The sequence below is a fragment of the Chiroxiphia lanceolata genome, chromosome 3 (assembly GCF_009829145.1).
Source record: "Chiroxiphia lanceolata isolate bChiLan1 chromosome 3, bChiLan1.pri, whole genome shotgun sequence".
Lineage (NCBI taxonomy): Eukaryota > Metazoa > Chordata > Aves > Passeriformes > Pipridae > Chiroxiphia > Chiroxiphia lanceolata.
In genome coordinates, this window is record NC_045639.1 from 62948285 (window position 1) to 62973790 (window position 25506).

Here is a 25506-nt window from a genome sequence, read left to right on the forward strand (position 1 = left end):
TCCTGTTTTCAGTTACTGAAGGAAAACCAGGCACAGGAACAAAAGTTTTCACACCACCTCTCTCAGGCCTCTGCGTGGATGGAGTTCATTCAGATGAAGTTAAGAAACAAAATAGTGGGAATAAGAAAAAGCAAAGACTTCCATCAGAAAACACTAAAAATTCCAACATGTAATTTATAGCACATATTTTTCAGTTTTGTTTGTGGGGTTGGTTTTTTTTGGTTTGTGGTGGTTTTTGCTTTTTCTTTTTTTAGAAAAAAACACCACATAGACTTTTCAGACTAAGCAATGGTTAAAAATCAACCTTTCACATACCTAACTTTAATTTCTTCAATGAATTTACCCTGATGGTAACAAAGCCTTAATGCAAATGTCTCTGTACAGCTCCCCCTGAAAGTAAACTCAACATTAAATTTCTTGAAGTGAGACTGAATTTGGACACAGGGCCACAAGGAGCTTAAACCAACCTAAGATGAAGCTGTTGCTGAAAGTGGCAACTCCACCAACCTTCTTCCTCCACATGTTCCTGCCACCAGCCCAGCACTGGTCAAGGTCACTAGATACCAACCTAGAGAAAGCAGGTCCTGCCTCTCTGGGCTGGTGACAGTTGAAGGCTAGGACTGGCACCACTCAGCTGGGCTCAGGAGTAAGACAGGTAGCACATCCTCTTTTAGTGGCAGCACAGACACCTTAGAGTGACTCTAACTGTTTATGAAAGTGGACTCTGGGACAGATATGGTGATAATTATATCTACTTCCAGGTTTCTTATGCAAAGGTGGAGATAAAAAGAGTTGGTGATTATTTCAAGAGATGAAGGGATGCAGAAAAGAAGATTCAGTGAGTTTGTACTCACTTTGAGTGTTAGCAGGCTGAAGAGCATTTTGGAGATAGGTGGACAAGAAGCTGCCTACTGATCTTTGCAGTCTGACAGCATTACTTGTGAATTCTGTTCAGGTAAGTGTCAGTACCTAAACGCACCAATCACAGAAGTATCACTGTAAAATTTCTGACTATCCACTACATCAGGTACTCAAGGACAAACAGAGTGAGAAAAATCAACCTGTCAACAAAGCAGGTATGAGGGAAGGAATACTTAGGCATCACAAGACAAAACATGGGCATTTTAGAAAACTGTTAACACTACACAAGCTGTTTTTCTTCATTTATTTTGCTGCTTGTACACACAAAGCTTGCCTGGGAAGGCTATGCCATGTAAGTCAACCAAGTGCCAATTATTTGCATCTTTTTACTTAGTTTTACAACAAACAGGAGCTTATCCATCAAGATGAAAATTTGAAGAGGATTCCACACCTGCCCAGCATTAAGATGTTTCCATCCAAATTTTCAGAACTTAAATGCTAACAGCATTATTACTAGTACTTACTGCTCAAATCAAATTCTCTTGCCTGTGAACAAGGCGTGCCCCTTCTCTGTGCAACTGTTCCTAGTAAACATCTATTAACAACACAGCTTGAATATAACCTGGTAGCCTTACCACTGATCCACTGGGATTCATGATCATTTATTCTTGTTCCAAAACGAGTCATATGAAAACAGCTGCCTTTCAGTCATTTGTCCACTTCATTCTTTCCACATGGTTTCCACAGCCAGTGCTAATAAACCAGCTTCCTGAAGCTTCTCAACCAGCCACTGCCCATTACATCCAGTTTACACTCATATGCAAGTTATTCCAACCTTCATGTGATTCTACACAGGCAATTATAACCATATATACTACTTTTAATGCTATTTCTGGAAGAAACAAATTATTTCCCTTTTCACTCCTCTTTGTATTTACTCTCATTTTTGCTGTCTGAAGCCAAACTGAAACAAAAACGCTACAGTAAGCTCTCAGAACTTGGAAAAATTCAGATCCTGTTCCTCTTATAGTTGTATTAAGCAACAACACAATACTGAGTAGACCAGTTTTTAAATTACTTGGATTACTTAGAATAGAAAATACTTTGCTACACAAATAGGGCTCACCAAATCAAGTCACCAGAGATTAGGGCTGATTATTGTTAGCTAATTACCAGTAAGAATTTGTAAAGATTTTCTCTTTTTTAAAAATTCTTTTTACCTTTTTATGACTAGCACTTTAATTAGGTCCTCAACTGCATCCTACTGTTTTGTACTAGGTAATACAAAAGACAAAAACAGGACTCATTAAATGAAGGAAGTTTAAATTTTCAACTCAATATATATTGAAAAGTCCACTTCGGATTGAGCCTATTTATCAGGCCTAGCTATTATGTAATGTGCATTCAGTAAGTGCCCTGCCTTTTTACTAAATTTAAATTCTCTACAAATTTTCACTGCGTGGCAAGTAACTTTCAACTTCAAAACAGAGTAAGTACTGCTGGCATCATGGGAGTTGCCTCTGCTGTTTCTGTGCCAGTCACGGCAAATCTCACACATTATGAGCGATGAAAATCGCTATGCCCTCTCTATTTTATTTACTAAAATTTGTTCTTGGCCAGCTACCCAGAACATTCAGAGGCTTGGTAACTGCACACATGCTGTGCTGCTCCTGTATTGCCCCCTGCTCCAGTGATGGTAGGGAGTGTAAGTCAAAGAAAGGCTTCTGGTTTCTGCCTCTGGCACCTCCTGCTTAACATACGATACACTATCTCATTAAACTGGCACATACTATTTTCCTTCTCGTGATGTTCAGGACTCCTCTTTGTTTGGGATAGAAATCAGAGCTACAATAAGAAGAGGTTTTGTTAATCTCACCTCCCACTCACAGCAGAAATCGAACACCGTGCAGTGAATGAGAAAGGATGGCTTTATGATTACAGAGTAGAACAATAAGGTAGTCAACTGGACTGTATTTTATTGACAAAAGTAACTCTGTGATGTGGGATAACTCACCTAAACCAAACTTTTATTTATGACGTATTCTTTAATGCAGACTAATTCCTCACATATGTCGAATGCTTATATTCTCAAGCAAAATCAGTGGAATCTAGGAATATTATGAACATTTGATAGAAGGACATATTATATCATGCTGGAATAAGTATATCGATGAAATTTAGTGTTGTGTTTGACCACTGTTACACTGACTACTTTCAGAAGGTCACACACAGACACTGTTTCAGCGTCTTCAGCGGCAAAACACAGACAAATATTTTCATTCAGTTTAGCAATTCCCGACAGGAATCATGGTTTCCTAATCTCACAGAAGTCAAGCCAACATCTTCCAACAAAAACAGACTTCCTTGAGAAAGTGTATCTGAACCATGCAGCCATACTGCAGAAGTAGGTCAACTAGGTTATCCCAAGAAGAAAGAGGGAGCATCCTGGGCACAGAGTATAGCAGCCAGACTGCCTACAGAACCACTCCACTGTACCAGACAGACATATCCTTGGAAATCTGAAAGCAGCTTTCTGCAGCAACAACAGCAGAAAGGGTAAGACAAAGTTAAAAAGCAGACTACCACATAAGCCAAGAGAGGAGGTAAAAATAAGGAGAAAGGAGTGTCATTTCCATTGGTCTTCAGGAACAAACAACAAGCAGTATTAGCATCTCTGTTGTTTTAAGGCAAAAAAACAAGGGCTGTATCTGCAAAGCAATGTCTTATTGGGTGAGATTTGGAGGTTGAATGGTACAAATTATTCCAGAAGTACAGTGACACTGAAAAACAGTGCAAATGCTAAGAGAAAACAAAAATATGAGGCTACGCTGGAGAAACCTTAGGAAGAGTAGGACCTGTTCATTCTTTTGCAGTGCCCTAAGAGAAATGATCAATACTGTGTACCATCAAGTTATTTGTAACAGTGCCACGACAATACTAACAGATATGCTGTATAGAAGAGTCTTGGCTGAGACAGGGTTGCTGGAGGATCCCTTTCTAGAGGATGCTCGAGTGCACCCTCCTCCTGCTCGGCTCGGCGGTGCCACCCGCCGGCTGCAGCCATTAACACAACGTCGCACCTGAACACCAGGCGAGCAGCTCCTCACTCCACCGCTGCACTTCCACCTTCCTCAAATAAACAAAAAGTCTTTTAAACACTCAGGGACAACAACCATCTGCAGTTCTGCACAGCCTTCAGAAGTTGCGTTACAGTCTTTCCACCGGAGAAGAGGGATTTACTGAGCCAACAAACTCCTCCTGACAACGTCATGCCTGCATGTTACCTATTAAAAGGCACGGTATTCAAAGTGGAAGTCAGGATGTCACTGTCAGCATTTCCAGATTCATAAAGGCCAACACATTCACAAGCTTCTAATGAAGTGATGTGGTGTGCAAGGAAGAAACTGAACTCAGATGTGATGTTCCTTCCCCCATCCCTTAGCACAATAAATAAAGAAGGATTTATTGTCCTGTAAAATATGAAAGGGAGATTATTCAGAGGACAGTGGTCTTCACTCTGTTAGACTGACTGACACAACTCTTCTAGATTCATATTGTCTTATGACAGGACCTCCATTAAGCCACAAAATAAAGTACATATATCATGAGAATATGCAAGGCTGTTGCTATGTCTAACAGATTTTTCTTCTGACAAGGAAAACTTCAGTTTTTTGACAAAGTGCAGAAAGTATTTAGAAAAAAAAGAAAACCAGTAATTCCTGTATCAGATTTTCTTAAAGTTAGGATCATAGGTTTGCTTGAGCTGAAAGGGGCCTTAAAGATCACCTAGCTCCAATCCCACTGCCATGTTCTAGACATTACTCAAGGCCGGGTAGTTGGGAAGGAACAACCATCAAGAACCCCAAGCCCTTGTGAAAACACAACTAGAAAAATGGTTAACAGGGGGAGAGAGGGAGGGGGAGAGAGAGAGACAGAGAGAGAAAGCACATTTTAGTCAGAACACCTCAGAAACATCAATAAAGGGACAAGTCAGAAGGGAAAGAAAAAACATGTTGGGGGGAAAAACAAGATATATGTATCCCTGATGTTAAATAATGAAGACAGATGCATATGCATGGATAATCCCTCTCAGCCACTTTCATATGGAAGTGTATCAATGACTAAAAGATAAAAGTCCTTACAGATTTGGCAGTACCTTCCCACTATGGCAGCTAACACATCTTCCAGCAGAGAACTGTCAAATATACACCTTCTGGCAGAACTCAGCTCACCGAGACAGATTGTTTTGTCCTCTGCCACACCACATGCAGGTAAAAGGTTAACTACTTTAACAAGTCCAGCTCTTCAGACTCTATGGGTGTAGAGACAGCTCTTGGAAACTATTCAGTGTGTTAGCAAAGGTGGCAGCTTTCAGGAGAACAGCAGTAACAAACAGCTAAGCAGGTAAGCCCTGTGAGTAGTAGCTGCAGTGGATGAAGGCACATACAAGACACGCAGTCTTTCTAACACTATAGCAACGACTAGCAATTCTACTGAAGTGACTTAATTTTGAAAATTGCACAGGGAACATAGAGCTGCTGCCCTTGTTTCACAATCCACTGTTTTCTGTATCTATTTAAACTTTCAATTCCGCAATCTGATGCTCCAGTTGGGTAAACGTCTTTCTTTAGGAACAACCAAAAGCTGGCATTTAAACAAGAAAGGGGTTTTCATCTCTCTGAGTTTTTGTCAGTCGGGTCTGTGCTCAGCTCAACAGCAGCATTAAATTATTTTATTTCTCAAAAGAAATTCTGCATTTCTGCAGAACCCAGAAGCTTTGCACACCTACATGATGGCCAGTACCATTTCAAGTCACCCTGTAATGATGCCAGTACACATGAAACACAGGAATGCTTATGAAACAAACATTAGTAAAATCTGAGTTTGTACTGACTGTTGGATCATAAGTCAAAGACAAGTTGGAGAGCCTTACAGCGTCCCTCACCAGCCTGGCCACACTCTTAAGTGACATCGACCCTAATCTCGCCATCCCAAGTGTCAACTGTTGCAGCATTTTTTAATTAAACTCCTGAAACACCAAACAAACAAAGTTCAGCCACAAAACCCCAAATTCCTCTAGGTACAAACCAAAAATAAATCACTGCTTGTAGCAGAAACATTTTACTGGGAATGCAACAGAAGCTTATATTTTGGTGTGTTTGGATTTCTTTTATATCAGCATGCTACTAAAAGAGAAAAGAATTTACAGGTGCATTCACTAACAACTCTCCAGTTTTTCCTCTACAGATTTTATATCAAGAACAGCGTGGTCAGAACTTCCGACAAAGATAAGAAAGTTTTCTTTTAGTTTCCAAATTATTGATCTCATCACAGTCAAATCTGCCAAAAAGTACAGGCTGATCAATAAATCACTGTAAACTCTTGCGCTTGTGAAGAAACATTACTCCAAGGTTCATTTTCTTCATGGCAAGGCCTGTACTGCCTCATAAAAGAGACTTTTTGGTTGTGGGCCAGTCCACATGCACCAGTCAACGCATAACAACATTTTTGCTGCAGATTTCTTTTTTTCTCCTAAAGAGGACTCCTCCTTAGGAGTCAGCCATTCATGCACTCACTGTGTGAGCAGTAAAGAAGTCTGCTTTGAGGGTAGCTACAATTTTCTGTTCCCTTCCTTCTCTTTAAAAAAGAATTTCTTACAAGATGGAACCAGAGTTCCCCAAATCTAAGAATTCATTCTAACAAAATACCAAGAGAAAATCTGGAACTAGAAGTACTTCATAAATCATATCTAAAATTACTTAGAGTATCTAACAAATTACAATCCAGAACTGCAAAGAGATGTGTATATGGCTCATCTCGTATATTTATGCAGAATTTTTTTTTTAATTACTTGCAAAAATAAATCTAAAAAGGAATTTAAAATTAACTGAGTTACTCATACAGCTGGGGGGATGAGAGGGAAGCAAGCTTTCCATCACACAAGCCCTTTGACATCTTGTTTAAAAATATGTAGTTAATTTACTTACTTTCTCACATTTCAACAGACAAACATGAATATGAATTGACTGAAGTCTTAAATGGTATACATCAATTTATGAAACAAATAACCCCACAAAAAAACCTGAACCCAAATACCACAAAACATTAAAGAGAAATCTTTAATTGAAGTAAAATCCGATAATGAACTAATTGATGCCTATAACAGCACTGAGTTTTAGAACTGAGAAGCAAGACATTTTTTTTTTGAGAACTGCAAGGTTTAAGTTAGAAGCTGATGATATTTACAACTATATAATTCTATTTGCTTTTACAGGAAGGATATTTAAAGTCGATTATCCTTTTAAGAAAGGCCTAAAGAATATGAGGAAAGTACATTAATAAGCTATAAAACCAAACATGTTTCAAAATACTATACCATTAACTCACCAGTACTATAGTATCTTTTAAGTTCTGTGCGTCTGATGTCTTTCAGCTGACTGTATTTTTTCTTTTTCTTTTCCTTGTCTGGAGCAGTTTCCTTTTCCCCAGGAAATTTACAGTTGTCTCCAGAGGAACTGAGTTGCTCCAAAATAACTTTACTTTCATCATCTTTCTCTGACGGTGTTTTGGAAACAGGAGATCCAGGGGAATTGGCAGAGACAGTCTCGGTGTTTTGTTTGACTTGCCTTTTCTTTTTCAAACTATGCATAAAGAAAACAAACCCACAATGTTAAGATGTAGCCAACCTCTACATAGAAGTTAACTCACTTGCTAACTTGATCTTTTTAAAAATGAATTTAATATCAGAATTCCTTACAGCTCTTTAAAAACCACACACCTGGCATCAGTAACTTGGTAACTAAGATCATCCTACTTCATACTCTTCAATTATATCATAATCTCAAGGATGCTTTCTCAAGAATAACAAAAGACATAATAAAGTTTTTACTGTTGTTTACTGAGAAGGAACAGGGACAAACAAACAAAATATCGAAAAGTTGTTTTGTTTTAAAGCATCATACATCTGAATGTAGAAACAAGATAGTGAATCATGTTTTCAAGATGAAGCACAGAATAAAACCTTAGATCATAATGTATTATAATGCAACAGACAACATAATAATTTCACAGTCCAGTGCTCCTGCTTTATAAAACCATTTGTTCTCATATAAACTTGTTATTTTTTTTCCACTTTGTCCAAGGTTATCTCCTAGCTGGCACTCATGCTATTCCACAACTGTTCTTGCACAACCCACACCACCTGGTACTCCAACTGATGCTGAAAATCCGGTATGAAGAACTGCTCAGAGACTTTGGATCTTTTGAGCAGCAAAGTATTTATTACAATGTTGGGAGCAAGCGTGGTTTGCACCACAGAAAACTTGCTCAGAGGTATCACACAAAATCAGGGTTTTTATATAATTTTCATATATGATTCTTATATTCATATGATTGCAACATCTATCTATACACATGATAGGCGGAATTCAGGTAGAGTTTAGGGTGGTGCTTTTCTTGGCCCCCAATTTCAGTGGGGGTTCCAGCCTTCAGCCTGGGTTTTGGGGTCTTCTCATCTTCATCAGTCTGACCTCTCTACCTTTCCATTGTTCTTGACTCGCTCACTGAAGCTTGGAGAAAGCCTTGGCTCCAGGCCTGTTTCTCCTATTCAAATGTCTACCTTATCCTAATTTATTACCTCTAGGCCTATTGTATACTGCTTCTAGCATTCTTCTAAGTTTTGGTCCAGGGGGCAGAACAGAATGAGTCTTGGTAGCTCAGGTACACTGGGTGTTAGGGGGCCTATCTTAGTTAACTCTCTTAGGGGCTGACTCTTGTTTCACAAGTGTCACCCAGCAGCTCATTCTGCAGTGTGACCAATGTGGCAGCAAACTACCTGTGCCAGGACATTTTCCAGCTGCCTGGATTTCTTCTGAGAGAAACCTTAACGAGATGCCTATAAATCATCCAACTTATCCGTACAGCAACAGGAATATTTTCTATTTAAATTACCTCTTAAAGCACAGCTCAAGTGAGAAAGATGTTTCAGGAATCCTAACAGAATTTTCTGCTAAATCACCATCTAATAGCACTGACTTCGCTTAGCAAAAGCAAAGACTGACTTTATGGGTTGAGGGTCAGTGTCACTAAAATAGTTCCCAGTTAATCACTGACACATACCACAAAATGAAAATCTAATCTATCTAATTGCCCTTCTCTATAGCACATTAACTTCTTAGTTACAAGGTACCCAAGGGAGGGAGTAGTATATTTATCTTGTTGATGCTAAAAACTTTGTTAGGTGCAAAGGAATGCATATGCATAGAAACTACAGACAGCCAGTGAGTCACCACAAACGTGTAAAGGTTACATGATCTCACAGCAGTAGTTTACGTAAGTGAAAACTCAATACTTGAAGTTATCAATATAATGCAGGAATTTCAGAGATTCTTCCTTCCACCGTTTATGTTCCCATGCTATTTGTATTTTTTTTAAGCTACAACATAAAAATAAATACACAGAGCATTTGACAATTTTAGCAATACATTTCAGCCTACTCATCTTTTCTCTTAATAAAACATTAAAACCAGTTCCAAGTTTAGACTGTCTAGTCTGAGACCTCTGAGAAGGGTCTATTTCTCAAATTATACGTGACCAACACTTTCTAGTTAAACATTTCAAAATACTGCCTTACAAACACTGTGTCTATCACACATGTACATATACATATTTCTTTAATACTTCCCAAAATAGGACAGTAGGAGATTCACATTCTGCAGTCAACTCAGTGAGGATTCTCCATTCACTCAAATCCAGAGATTTTTAAGACAACTAGTAGCAATTCACGCTCCCCACAGCAATAGACATTTATTGTATGTGCAACTGTCTGGATTCCATCCTGATTACACATGAAAACACCGTACAGGCATCTATAAAAGGTAACAGTGAATACATCTCTATAGCAAATGAAGTGTTTTGTTTAGACTAATGAAAATTTGCATATGCAAAGGAAGTTTTTTACTAATAAGCCACAGTCCTGATCAAAGGCTGCTGTAGCAATCACAAAACATTACAGTCATATTGCTTGCACAATGAGTATATTTAGCCCTGGTATCAATCTTTGCAAAGCAGCCCTCTATGTTGAAATGGCATATTCTTATCATGGTTGTATCTGATTCCAGACTTGTAAATGAGCCACATCCCTGATCTTTTACTCTACTGATTCAATGACCTTCCTGTCCACGTGTATACCACAGGGTACCCAAATCATCTGCTTCAGTAGACAAGAACTAGCAAGTGTTCACTGGCACCCCTATTTCTACTCACACTGCACCACAGGCTTCGGTCTTCAAAGTCTATTTGTTTTGATCACAAACTGTTAAGTAAGCTCTCTGTAGTACGAATGTATGCCTCAAAACAACAAAAAAAGCCACTAATGGAAACACAGAACACTTTTCTGGAAGGGAAACAAAAAAGAATAGAGAAAAACCCCTCTAGAGGTCAACAGTCCTTGTGACAATACTAACAGCTTCTGTCGGTGCTTTCCTTAAAACATACTCATTTGAACCGGAGCATTCAAAGTTGCCCCTGGCAACTTTTAGAATGAAGAGCTAAAACAGAACTGGTCCATTAGCGATAGAAAAGAGGAAAGCAGAAATAAGCTTCTGAACTGACTCACTGCAATGCAACTGACTGGCACTTCTCCTCAAAGTGTTTAATCTTGCTGAATTCCCAGTACTACAGCCCACTGAGAGTTCACTACACAACCTACAGCACCCTCAGCACACAGCTGATGCTGCTGCAAATGGACAGAGCACCAGGCACCTTTCAGATACTAGTGATCAAGAATCTTGACAGTCCATAATTTCTATTCCATTCTCATGGCAGGCATCAGATTTTCAGATGGTGCCAAGCTTACTCCTCCTGCCCATTGCTCTTATTCAAGGCCATGACAATCCAACTCTCAAAGTGGCAACCTTGGCACTAGAAAAAAATACCAAATGAGGACCAAGTATCCATGACATTCAAGACAATACCCAGTGTAACTCTGCCTAGGGTTATGATCTCTGCTCAGAAGATGCTGCTTTTAGAGATCTCTAAAGCCTGGTGAAATTACTCTGAACCCTCCAATTCACTTACTCTTGAAAAGCCTTGATTAATATATCCCAAGGAACTAAAACAAGCCTTCAACAGCATTTAAAATTGTAACAGGAGCCTCAAATCTATTATACTTTTTGACATTAAAAAATGTCTTAGTAAAGAAATCTTAGTAAATCTTAGTAAAAAAAAAATTAGTAAAAAAAAAATCTTAGTAAAAAAAAAAAACTTAGTAAAGCAAATATGAAGCCCTGTATACACACAAGGCAGTTCATTATTAACATACACTGGTACGGTGCAGCAGAGAGTGGGATGGGAAGAGTACAGCTGGAAAGATTACTGCATCTTAAAGTCCATCCCCCTGGGGTACCTCCTTCAGCCTTCACTCGCCCTTCTCTCACACCAACCCGCATATCCCACACAAGTTCCCAGTCCTTCTCCCATGCAAATATCAAACCTGTCACCTCCTGAAGAAGGTGGAGGCTGAAGGTCTCGTCTGCTCTTCTCCCAGTTCTCAGGTCTATTTCCCAACCTTGACAAGAGCTACCACAGAAGATGGGCTTAGAACATAATTTGTCAAGTTTTTCCTTTTCCAACTATTTTGGAAGACTTTGAGTAGTTTTGCTCAGTTTTAAAGAGGACGTCTGAACAAATCCAACATTAAGACTTGTTCTAACAGTTATGAGAGTAAAAGGGAGCTGAAGGTCAAATAAATAAATAAATTAAACCCCCTCAGTTTGATCACTGTCATGTTTTACAATTACATCAGCCTTTCAAAATGTGTATACCACAGGATACCCAAATCATCTGCTTCAGTAGACGAGAACTAGCAAGTGTCCACTGGCACCCCTATTTCTACTCACACTGCATCAGTGTGATCAAAACAATATGCATCTTTTCCAGTGAATGCATTAAGTGTTACTGTAGAAAATACTTGACTGTCAGCATCAGTCAATAAGAAAGTTGCTGGGGGAAGAAAGAGAAGAAAGAAAAAGGGAAGGCAGGATAAACAAACATCTTATCTGCAAAAACACTCCCGTTTATGAAGAAAGTCTTACGCATCTGTAATTTCATTTAGACACCAGATAACATTTTTCAAGCTAATTTGTTCTGACAAGTCAAACATTTCTTCTGAGTTTCTCTAGAGGCATCCTTTTCCAGCTCCTCAAAGTGTCTTCTGAGCATCAACCAGTAAGCCATTTTCTAAGTTAGTCCAAATACAAAGTTTCCCAAACAAAAGTTTACAAAAAAAGTAAAACTTTCTGCAACATAAAGATCATTCTCATTTAATAAAGGTTAATGACCCGAAATGTATGCAATCTCAAAGTAGGCACGTAAAAATGCAAGGTTAGCAGTGCTTACTTAAATTAAATTTGCAACTGACTGTTTAATACCTTGGGCACTGACTTACAGGAAAAGAGCCAGGAAAGATTCCAGAAATGCCCTACTTCATCTACCAGACCCAAGTCTATTTGACTGCCTATGAAAGGCAAATAACTAGTTTTTAGGATAAAGCAGCCTGAATTTCCCATTACACTAACAAGATAGGTGGTTAGTGTAAAAAAAAAACAAACGGGTGATGTAATCTGCCCAACTTTCACTAGAAACTACAAGCAACCAGTAAAGCTATGCAACTCTGACCTTGTCAGATTTTCATTTCTTTAGTATCTCAATACCTTTTTTGTCTAGAAATTCTGTTTTATTTTTCTTAACACTTATGCAACAGAGATGCCTATCGGAATATTAAATAGGACCTTATCTGATACATAATATCACAGACAAAGAGCACTACATCCTTATCATAGGATGTTCTAAAAAAATCCTAGGATAATAAGGCATGTTTTTTATGATGTATTAGATTAATAAAAGTCATATACCATGAACAATTCTTGCTTTTGAAATAAAAGCATCTAATGAAGTGGCCCTCCAAAAGTATAAAAAAAAGAGGGAAGGGAGAAGATATCATTTTATCTTGAAGCTGACAAGCTCAAGGTTTCCTTTTGGGAAATTTTCCACAATGTGCATCCTCTAAAATGTGCCTTGATATCTGGTACACAATCAGCTTAACATCCTGCACAGTGTAAACAGACCATGTTCACAAACACTGTTTTTTTAAATCCATTTACACATATATACAGTAAGATTAACAGAACTTGTAAAAAAAAACAACTTAAAAACACTTCAAACATCTTAATCTGTTTTGTTCTCATCAAGATTCCTGTTAATTTACTTTGTATGAAAATGATATACACCCTAATTATTTCATTCAAAATTAAACATTTTAATCATAATTTTAATCTGTGCACTGATCATAAGATGTACTAGTTTCTTTCTACCCTACATGCCTTTCTCCAACCATCCAGAACAGTTAAACAAATCAAAACCATGTCAAAAAACACCCACATCTACGTACAGAAACCTTATAGTAAAAATCCCCACTAGGCACCCACTGGTCTGATGCTAATCAGCTACTCTCTTCCATCCTGCACAGATCATCCGTCCCCCTTTCACCCAGTTCGGTGCCAACATGACTTGGCCAGCTCCAGGCGTGGCTGTGCACTCATCCCATTCAATACGAATAAGCAATTTCAGACAAAATAAATCATTACTGTCTGTCAAGCCAAAGGAAGTCAGGCTGCTTGCCAGACTGTAACACTTTACCCCAGTGCAGCTACTTTCACCTCACCCCAAAAACAAATACAAAACCATTCATCCTCAGTTAGAAATCTTCCTAAAACTGAACAGCATCCACCCTGCAAGGAAGCACGGTCCATGAAACACCAGCCATTTCAGGTTGGTCTATGACCTGTTTTGGAAATGAGCAAGCCACAAGGCTGTGTATTTACTATTAAAACAGACTATTAAGGCAAATAGAAGGGAGGGAACACACCTTTTACCAGACATTTAAACAATTAACTACAAAGGGAAAACATACAAGAAAACCTAACTCTGAAGAACTTATCAAGGACAACAGTGTGGTTCCAGACACCCAAAGTGTCCATAATCTGGTCATTCGTCATGACAGAGGAAGAGGAACTACAGAAAGCTCTAATACTAGTAGCACAGGTCAAAGCTGGAAATTTCCACTTTTATTGGAACTCCTGTTACTAATTTACAACAAATACCAGCACCAGGCTTCATGCATGGTCAGTCATCAGCAATGCTCAACAAAGTTAGCACGCTCCAAAAAGTGAAGTGCTGTACCGACAATTAGAGTATGTTCATTTTCTTCCTCATACTGCCATTAGCTCACTAAAATAAGTCACTACCTCTGTTTCTCTGTAATGTGGAGGGAAAGATTTGTAGTGAAGGTTTTTCTGGAATTTTAAAGACACTGCACTTTCTGATAAAAAGTTTTTAGATTAAGTGAAAATATGTTAATTTACCCTCCTCAGTTTTCAGGCTTGTATCAGGGAATTTTAAATATCCCAGCTAACATCTTTTATGTTTATTTGGGGGATGTGAATAATCCCAGTTTCCCAGGGTCAAGCTCAAGAGTTTTGAACTGTCAGAAAGTTCTTATTTTCTTAAATTTAAGACTACAACGTTCCCACAGAGTTTGATAAACTTTCTATTTTCAAAGGCAAAAAGTAACCCCATCTTTTCTGTTTCCTTAACAAAAGAGGTTATGATGTATTCAGTACTCTATTACCATGACAATGATTTAATAAAACATTTTCCATATGGGAAGGATTCTTGAAAGCTATTTTGCTTGATTTAGACATATATTTAGCTCCTTTTCTTATGACCTCAGTTATTGCAGGCTCTCAAAGAACAGCTTTAGGCAGAAAGCAAAATAAAGAAATCCTTCTCTTTGGATGACTCCTTTAACTCTGCCTTAAGTTCACTTTAATAGGCTTGTCCAATTAAACTAGCACCACAGATGTTATTTTGTCACAAATATCAACTTGACTCTTAACCACACGCCCATCCTGCTCCTTCTCCTCTGCTGACAATGCCAGATACTTTCTCCTACTGTGGTGTTCATTAATCACCCCAAACCGCTCCTACACATGCAAGGAATTCTTCCCAAAGTGGCTCAGCAAGACACTCTCCCTGCACTGAAGCCCTGGCAAGGGAGGAATGGCCTTGCCCCTGTCGCCTCCAGCCAGCACTGGCCTCCAGCTGCTCTCCCACACTTAGTGCCAGCTCCTTAAGCCACCATTCCCTCAATATCAGTGGCTGAAACTCAAGTAAGTAAAGGGAAGTAAGAAAAAGGGAACTGCAGTTACACAGCAAAGGAGGGTGTTACAGAGAAGCTGCACAGATTTTGCACAGAAGAGTAATGCTGTATTAAAAACTGTTAAGATTATTCTGATGGGGACAATATGGCCACAACAATCGAGCTGGCTGAAACACATCTCAAATTTCCCCAAAACTTTTACCCCCAAAACTCCTCCCACCCTGCCTCAACTGACATGGAACTCAAATTCCATGAAACAAAGAGGAGTCCCTTTAAAATTAGTAATTAATTAACATAGGGAAAAATAGTGCAAGAATTGAGAACAACCCCAAAGGTGACAACAGGGACACGGGAAGCTTTGGGGGGATGAGTACCACTCCATACAGTCATTGCTGCACACCCACTTTATCAGATCACCTCTGTATCAAATTTTCCCGATAACAGAAAGAAGTTTTAGTATTGATTAAACTGATTGGAAACAGTCAGAAAGAAATGTAGTGCTCAGTGACTCAAACAGCAATAAACATTCACAAGGAAGCAATAAAAGAGTAGATGAAAATCAATGGTCAGTTAAAGCAAAATCCACAGGAAATGTGCTGAACATTGTGCAGCAGTAACATAGCTGGAAACCACCTCCAGGAAAAAAAAAAACCTCAGGGAGTGCTATCTTATTATTTCTTATATGAGAAGTACCAAGGACACGAGATTTAATTATTTCAAGAATTACCTTCAGATAAGGTGAAAAGCAGTTAAAAATAGATTAGGCATGCTGTGTTTGCCAAAGATGTAAAATGGTACAAAGAGCAACTATGAAAACTGATCAAGGTAGGGCCATGGAGAACACAGCAACAGCCTTTTGGGTTTAGTGGTTTGTTTTGGTTTTGTGGGTTTGGGGTTTTTTTGCTCAGCAGGTACCTGCACCACCAACTGCCAGAAGCCTGAACAGCTGGAGGCAGACTCTTGAAGGATACTAACATGCATCCAGCTTTCCCCCTGCCCCCATTCTTGAGCATCCCTGACTGGCCCCTGGCAGAAATAAAGCATGGCAAGTGCAACAGTAATGAGGCAAAAAGCACAGCAACCCTCCAGGGCTCAAGAGGAGCGCAACACTATTTGAGGAAAAGGAGACTTGTCTCAAGGCTTGTAGCTCAAAGAAGCAACTTAAGCCACTTTGTCAGCAAAAGAAGGTGCCTCTCTGCTCACCACTGATCCTGTCCCCAGGAGATGTCCGTTCTCACACACAGCTCTTTGCTGCACAGGGACCAGATCTGGGAAATTATCTCGGTTAAAGATAACCCAGCAATAGTGCCAGTACATAAATTGTTTTCAAAACTGGATCACTCCCTCATTAGATCCCACTTGGCTGTGCTACCATTCCTATCAACCCAAAGAGAAGGCCAAAAGAGGAGATAAGACTGCTCCTCCAAGCACCAGCATTAGTTCAAAGGCACGTTGCCCAGATGGATGGGCTTGTCAAACAACAGCCTTGGTTCTTCTCTGCAATATTAGTTGAGACCAGTAAAAAGAGGATGCCAGAAAGCCAAACCAGGCACACACCACACCATGCCCAACAGACCTCTGGACAGGAGCACCGAAGCAGTTGTGGCAGTTTCTTCCCACTTATCCGGAAAAGGTGCTTTGATGATGGGAAATTTTCATGAATATTTGCGTTCCCGAGGGCTGGAAGATGGGCAGGTTCCCCTCCTGCAAAAAGGTAATGGTGATTCTGCTTCTTCAAAAGCAGCAGAGAAGAAATCATTGTTTTCTTCATAAAGAGGATCTTAATGTTGAGTAAGGTGATTCAAGTCAATAAGTGAAGTCACGTCTCTGTGTTTGCCGAGCAGGAAGGTCAGGGGGATCCAAAAGTAGCTACGGCTAAGAAGTCAAAAAACTTAATGATTTCTTTATTTAAATGACTACTAACAGGGATATCTTAGAGAGGGAGGGGACTGAGAATTAAAGTACTTGTCTTTGCATTAGCTTTTGTTTTTATTAAAAAAGTTACTTTGAAAATTACCATTTAAATGTCGAGGCTCTCTGCATCATTGCACCACTCTGTATGGCATCAAACTACAGATTTAATACAGTTGTAAACAATAGTTTAAAGAAAGAAAAATACAGAGAAAAACACCATCCTTTTTATTTTTTATTATTAATAGAGAAGACCAAGTTTATAAAAAAAAAAAAGGCACTAAAAAGGAAGTCAAATTGTTGGGTTTAAATGCTAACTTTCGTAATGATGCCAGAATTATCCAAATATCACTATATATTTCTCAAGGATTCTGTTAATAACAGCTGGAACTCCTAGTATATGGGATATTGTGCACATGCCTACAGACAGTCATTTAGGAACAAATTTACAGCAAGAAGCACAGTGACATGAGTGAGAAAAGGTTTTATTTAAAGTATTTCAGAGTAATTTCTAAAACCAAATCTCAACCAACCCACTGCATGTCTTAGTTCTATGTTTGCATTCATTGTCCTCAAATGACTTGTAACCTATTTTGCATGCTGAGCAGTTTAATGGATTTCCTGAACAGACTTCCCATTAACCGACAGGCAGCAAGGAAGAAATGCCCAAGTGCACTGAATAGTGTGTTACATGCATTAAAGTTCTAAAAAGACAGCCAACCAGGTCGATAATAGGTGGGGAAAAAGAGGAATCTGTAGCTACAGTGTTTGGAATAATGACTGATATTGTCTCACACAACAAATATTTCATAAGTGAGAATGATAATCACTCTACACCCAGAGGAGATGTTTGCATCAATGCTTCTATTCAAAATACTATGGCATCATCTTTTTAATACTCTAGTCAAAAGACATTAACCATAGGTATAAAGATGACAGGATAAGGAGGGCTTGTCTACATGGGGCAGTCATATGGCAGGTATGTATCAATGCAACTTCTCAAATGCATATACTTTATGCTAAAATGAGAATTTGGCATGGTCTGATATTTTCCATTAGCCATACCATCACAGTAGTATAGCAGGTCCTCAATTACACATGTAAGAGATAAAGTGTGTATTAATTACTTCATCTTAAAATTTCTCTGTGGATTTTATATCAAGTATTATATTATTTATGCTTTGATTTTTGACTGAAGAAGTGTTTGGATTTTTGCTTTTTCACTTTGGTCGACACTTTCAACATGTATCAAAATGTATATGGTTGAAAGGAGAAGAACTGCTTACCGCAGCGGAAATAAAAACACAAAAAGTAAATCTTGCCCTCTGTCAGAACAGTGGAAGAAGAGGTGACAGGAAGATGCGAGAGGTCCTGCTCCCTTTCCACGTTCTCTGGCGCCAAGGAGTCCATAAGGTCCCACAGCACTTCAGGCAAATTCTGAACTAGTATAATAATGGGAGGACACCAGAAAGGTATACTGCTCTCGAATTTGATCTCACAAGGCACCTCTCTGCTTAACACCAAGTGTCCTCGCTCCTTGTAGCATCCACACACCACCCAAGCTGCAGTACATCCAGGAGGCTGAGTGACACCTCCTCCCTGCAGATGCAGAACAGGAAGGTGGGAGGGAAGCAGGCCAGGAGCTATCTTCAGTCTCCTGCTATTTTCAAGGACAACGACCTCCTAGCAAATCTGGTTGGCCTGAGCCAGATAAGGGAGGTGCTCTCTGACACCCTGTTCTGCTGCCTGCCACTATGCCCACACCTGACCATTCCCTTCTGGGCTGGGGAGGAAAGCTTCCTGTCATGTTGGGTCCTACTCTTGGCTATGGAAGGTGAGTAGGGAGCTGCTGGCCTCCCCTCCTCTGCAGTGCCCTGGCACTTCACCCTGCAGCCACAGTGCTTTGGACTTGCCCTCACCACCCCTGCCTGCACAGTTCAGTTCCTACAAGCAACTTCCTCTGTTCTGTTAAACCTAACAGTATGGTTCTTCATATGCATACAATTGCTGAAGTGCTTTAGTCCATGGGACCAGAGTCATACGCTGTAGTTTCAGATTGCGAAAAAAAAAGTTTTGGCAGCATTTGTAAAACAAAACACCTCTATAACAACAAAAATCCTTCTCAGCCTCAGGCAAGCAGAACTGCTACATGCAGCACCTGCTGTGGTCCAGGTGGAAAGAGGAGCATCGTCTTTTTAACACAGAGAGTGAACATAGAGATAAATCTTCTGCTTAAGGAGGCTTTATTTTTAAAGATTGTCTGATTGAAATATGTGATTAACAGCTTGAAGCTATTTATTTATAGAAGCATTACCAAAAGCAAAAATCCATGAAAGAAATATGCCAGAAACATAAAATATAATTTAAATTAAGCTTACCTGTGATTGGTTAGCTGTTAAGTTTACATCTACTTAAATAAAAACAGCCAGTCCAGAAAAACAGTGGTAAAAACCTGAAGCTGTTATCAGTATTATACAAGTGTTATACAAGGCAAGTTCTCTATGCCTGAGACTGATGTGTCACAGGAAAATACTCAGTGCATTGAGACACCTAGAGAATTGATTTATGGCTCATTTACATTACAAACGTTTTCTAAAGTAAGGACAATTATCTCCCTCCTCCCCAAATTCCTAAGCAGTTCTGTTGCTCTCCTTGGGATTTTCTTTCACACCAATCAACAAGAGGAATCCCACAGACCTCAGTGGAATGGCATAGAGACTTAGAGCATAGCTAACACACATGCTCAAATTTCAGATGATCCTAGGAAATGCTCCCTATCCAGACTACTGAGTAGGACAAAAAAAACCCACCGCAAATCTACGCTTGTAACTCACCTCCCCATAATCCGATTGGCAGGAGCAGAGTGGGGTGGGTAGAAATCCCTTCAAAATACAGTCTGGAAGCTGGATTAACGCTGAGGGCATGAGAGTTTACCACCTTAGCACCACGGGGAACCTAAGGCCATCAGGAATATCCACACAGCCTCTTACCCTGTTCAAAGTCCCAGAGCATAGGAAAAAACTTCAGTCCCTTGGGGAGGTAGGAGCTGGGACCCCAATGTGCACAGGCACGCAGCAGAAACTTCAGAACATGCAGTTAAATAGTTCAGATACACTGCAAGCAAACAGGCACCCAGTGCACCCAGACAAAATTCCCTTAGTTAGCTATATAATGCTCTATAATCTCTCTGACAGAGGGGGAAAACCTGCCTCTTTCCAAAAGCACATTCCTGCAGGTATTATTCATACCTTTCCCTTTAAACACGCAGCACTATTACCAGAATAGACCATCCCACCAGCCAAACCAACAATACAATGTAGCACGGCACATTCCAGAACCAAACGGGCAACAGCCTTGAATAAGGGGCAGCAGATACAAAGGCAGGCAATTTAATTTGTGGGCCAGAAACACTGGCACCTTCCCTGAACAGGCATATCTGGCTTCTTATCAACCCGTGTTTTCTTCAACCCAGTAAACTCTTAACATATGTCACAATGCTAACTCTTCTTCTCAAAATACTATACACCCTATTCCCTACTACCATGTGGTACAAAGCACAGGAGAGCTGACTAGGACTGCTGCCACAAAGAGGTAAGACAGCTGAGATTTCTCCAAGCATGAGCACCACTAAAAAGTCAGTACCATTAGGCATCTCTTTAGGTGGCTGCTTCTGGAAGGTGCCTTCATGCCGTAGTAACTCAGTGATGCAGCTGTCATGCGTAAGAGACATGGTAAAATCAGAAGGCTGAGTTGGATCACCTGTTTCACAGTAGCATCTTATGCAACACTGCTTTAAAAACTGATTGTAGAACACACATCTGCCAATTAGTAATGCTAATTTCCACCAGCATTTAAGTTAGACTTAATTTTAAAAGAGTTCACTGGGATTAAGCAAAATTTTATGCAGTAAGTACATAAAGCATCTAAGAGCAGAAGAGAAGACATGTCTGGGAAGCTGAAGGGACAACACCATACTTGCAGATGCTACAGAAACAGTGCAATTTAAAAAGGTAATTATATCAGATACAGCAAGAAGTCTGTATCTCATCTATCCAGAAAGCCATCTTGTGAAGGCTCCAAATTTTATAACCTTTAAGATATGTCTTTAAATCTCTCCATGAGTGAAAAGGTAAATGGCACAGCCCACCAGGAACGTCCAGCACACCCCGCATGCCCGGCATTCGTGGGGAAGGGAAGCAGAGGAAGACAAAATACATTGCAACTATCTTAATAGCAACTCTTACCAAAACTGCACAGACATCTACATCAAAAAGCCTATGGTGTAACTATGTTCTAAAAATGAGGCTAAATAAGTTTCTTTCTAAAGGCTGATAAGAGACACCCAAAGGTCCCTTTGGGAAAAGCAAATTTAAGGTCATTGTTAGGCCTCTGCCCAACAATCCAGTCTTATAAGAATCTTGCAAGGTGAAAAATTCTGAAATTACTGGTGTGACACCACATGTTTGAAGATTAAATAAACTCTTTTCTCTGCATAGTCTGTGATATAGCACTCAAAGAAATCAATAACATCGCAAAACTCCGCCTTTCTTCTCCCTCCTAAAAAAAGGTTCTTCATACAGAGCTCACACTGTTACCCAAGTCTCACTTCACATGTAGGGGGAAAGTGAATGGGTGAGGAGATTAACCACTCTTCCCTTCTTATGCAAGGTTTTTATCTCCATTAACAGCATTTCCAGTACTGGAAAATTTTGAAGAACACTGGGCCTCAGGGCCCCATTAAATACTTTCACTAACTCTGTTATCAGTAACTGAAGTCTTCTTCAATCCTAAATAACTTGGCTACTCTTGAGGATGAAAGCAATGAAAAGAACCGTGACTACAGAAACCACTATCTTGTTTATGTTTCCCAGAGGAAGCACTCACGTTGGGAATAATTCTGTGATTCAAAGACTAAATAGAAAACAGTAATCCATGTTCTGCTGACTCCCAATCTGCACCACAGAATTAAAAGACTGCTAATATAAAAACGTCAGAATCCAGTAAGCAACTGTGCAACACAATGTGAGATGAGGAAACAGTTCCCAAGATAAACAATTGTTCAACATACTCTTCCCAGGCACTGCAACACTCTTCAGAAAAAGTAGGTTCAGTTTCCCTCCCAACTCTCATTCTCCAGGTTTACAACTATGATAAAACTTTTATATATATACATATCTATATATAGATAGATATAAAACAGTAAGTTTGTAAGCAATGAATAGCAGCTGTCTCTTAAGCATCTGAAGGACCTAACCAACCTCGCAAAGTTCTACTCAAAAGGTCCTAGTGCTGCTGTCTGTGAAATTTGAGACATTTTTCAATGTCTTAAACTACGGCAATTGCAAAGGACAGCTAAAACACTAACCTACCCAGCAGCAGGCAGAAAGTCTGCTAAAAACATTGAAACCCTTCCATTTTAAGTAACTGGAAGATAAATCACAATACTGTATGTTTCAGAAAACATTTTATCCAACATCGCAAATCACCTATCCCTAACATATACTCCTAAATAACAGAGCAAATAATAAACATTGCACCCCATAAATTTGAAGTAGGGATATATTCATCTTTTCCTACAAAATAAAATGCCTCAAGCATACAAGTTATTGACTGAAACAATGTGAGTAAAATGCAATATTGTTATTTAGTGTTAGTAACAGGATTATGAGGTAATGTTTATACGTCTGGAAGCAGAGTTATTTCCATTATACAGATGAACCGAAATGATGTATTATTTCCTACAGTCATTTAAAAATATTTAAGCATCTCCAGGATCTTGGCTTGACTATTCTTCACACCCAAGATAAACCTCCATGATGGTTTGTTTTAAAAACAATGTGTGGAAACTTTTCCTTCTAAAAGCAAAAAATAAATTACGGGTGCTACAGGAAACCTGAATAAACACCAACACTTTGGCTCAGCAGAGTAAGAACAATTGCAAGGAGGCAACTGCTGGAGAAATAATGAACTGAGGAGCACCAAACTTTTGAAGCTCCTTGCATGGATATAATGAGTCTGGCCAACAAGGAAAGCACTTAACAGAACAACTTATGACAAAGTCTCATGCATAGGAGATGCCCTCAAGAAAGGGTGTTTGTGTATATATCCCTTATCTATATATCCCCTATATTGTGTTTTCCTTTGTCCTAGACATCAATGATTTCTTCTTTCCACACATTCCCTCTGTGCTTGCTGCATTTTTCTTATTTCACGATCTTCCTATGTCTTAATAGCCACAGGGTACAAATACTCAACATGAGAATAAAATAGAAGACAGAAAAATTCCAAATGAGATGCTTACAAACTTGTTAGTTTGCAGTACACAAACAACTGACCAAAGGAGTGACCATAGCATGTCAGACCCAGGGTCTCTGCAAGCCAACATCCTGCCTCCAACAGCTGTAAGGACCCAGGAAAGGCCGTAACAATATGATATAAGCTTTCCACTCTCTAGCTGTTTACAACTCAGTAACTATGTATCAATGATTCCTATTGTTGGAATTGTTGTGAATGTTTAAAGGGAAAGCTAAGGTTAGGTCGTAAACAACTACTGTGATTGAAAATCTGTATACCATTTGTTGTATGGTTTGTTTTAGTTATTTTTAGGCATTAAAAATAATTAGAAAGAGGGGGGAAAGCTGTAAATTAGAGCCTGGAAACAACTAAATAACAACTGCAGTAAACACTCATATATTTGCTTGTAAATCTTGGTTTTAATGTATGTCTTCATCTGTCTGAATGCAGATTTAGGTAGCATCTAAGCCAAGAATTTAAATTAAATTACAACATGCTGTGAATTTCTTTATTTCCCTTAGATATTCACATCATAAGGAAACATGAGGTGAATAATAGGTTGTACAACAGGCTTCAGGTTCTGACAAAGTATTAGCAATCTCGAACTAAAGGGAGTGCCTGCCTACTGAGATGGGCTTTGGAGCACTGATGTAGTTTTTTCAAAAGAATGATGGTAATAAGACCAATGTAAATGTAATAAATACAAAAGCACCCAAATCCCAGTGAGAACATTTTCCCTAATACTTTCACTTCTTCTTTGACTTCAGAAATCTGGCTCTCGGTGATGACCGAAAAAAAGAGACTGAAAACTAAGATTCATAATTCCCCTGGAAACCACTAAGAAATCATTCAATGTAAGTATTGTTCTTACAGTTCACCTGCACATAGCATTCTTCAGATTAAGGTCACCACAAGTTGGAGATATAACAATTAATAAAATTAATGTAAGCATTTTGGTCAACTTGTTGAAAAGCAACATTTTTTCAAATAAAGTATACTTAGTTGTTTTCACTGCTAAGACAGTAGTACACAGCTACTTGACACAGGTCGTACACAGCATGGAAAATGCCGAGTAACTCACTGTGATGGAAGTTAAGATACACAGAAAACCTGAAACTAAAAGAGCCCCTTTCATCATTCTTTCAGAAAACTATTCAAACTCTTCCATTATGATTTCTCATCTCCTTCAACTTCTTGTCCAAACACATCCAGTATCACACAATAGCACATGCAAACCAATTCCAATTTCAAGCTGTACATTCAGTCTTCTAGACTACCAATTCTTTCCATGGGACACACATCACTCATTTTGGTAATTTCTTTTTAAATGAAGTTAAAATTTTAATAGCTAATAATTTATGAGGTGCATTGCCTAAGAACTTGACCCTATGCAATGGGCAAGGGAAAACAGAGAGGCTCTCCATTCTGTAAGGTGAGAGAGAAGATGCACACATAGAGGAAAATAGCAAGTTGTACCTGGGCTCAAGGGCACATAATCACAATAAAAGGACCAAACGTCACAGCAGAGTCAGGGACCCAACAGACATAGATGTGCCACTGTACATCTGTATTACACTGTGCCATTTATTTTTGGACTTGCTGGATACCAGCACGGGTATTGGTCCACTTGGGAGCCAGTGACAACAGAAGAGCCTAAAAACAAGGTTTGTAAAATTAGGCAAGAAAACTTAACTACACAGAATAGTCTTTAAGTAGGAGTAACAGTCTTAAATAAGGACCTATTGCATAAGAGAAATTTATGCTTGCATGTTACTCTTTTACTTCTTGCCTGTTAAACTCCCACGAGCTATAACATCTTATCTACATAAGGAGTCTAAATTGCTCTTTAAAATTTTTGTAGACATTTCTATTTTGTTTGAAAAGGTACTTTTTCATTTCTTGCCAACCAAGGCAAAAAATAAGCCCTTTACCACAAGACAAAAAAGGAGCATTTGGTAAGAAGTAAAAATGGATGGAGAGGGTTTTATTTCAGCATCACTTGCCAGAGAGAGAGGAAAAGACCTGGGAAAACTGAGGTTCTCAGACCATGACTATCCATAGAGGAAAGATAAAATGGCTGTGTGGCTCTCTTCTACAGAGAACTTTCAAATACTTTAAAGGATAAATGTGTAAACAAGCTTATTTACAACACTAAATCTTGGGGGAAAAGATGTAGAAAATTTCATGTTCATCTTGCTTCCTCTCTTGCAGTTCAGGAGCTG

At 39.1% G+C, this 25506-nt stretch overlaps 1 protein-coding gene across 8 annotated transcripts in view; it reads right to left on the bottom strand.

Moving 5' to 3' along the window:
- NCOA7 (nuclear receptor coactivator 7) overlaps nucleotides 1-25506 on the bottom strand; it is a 91134-nt gene that overhangs the window by 38519 nt on the left and 27109 nt on the right. For all 8 annotated transcript variants that reach the window (XM_032682092.1, XM_032682090.1, XM_032682091.1 and 5 more), the window contains one exon: nucleotides 7249-7502. In XM_032682092.1, coding sequence (XP_032537983.1) covers nucleotides 7249-7502 — 254 coding nt within the window. The remainder of the gene's footprint in view (nucleotides 1-7248; nucleotides 7503-25506) is intronic.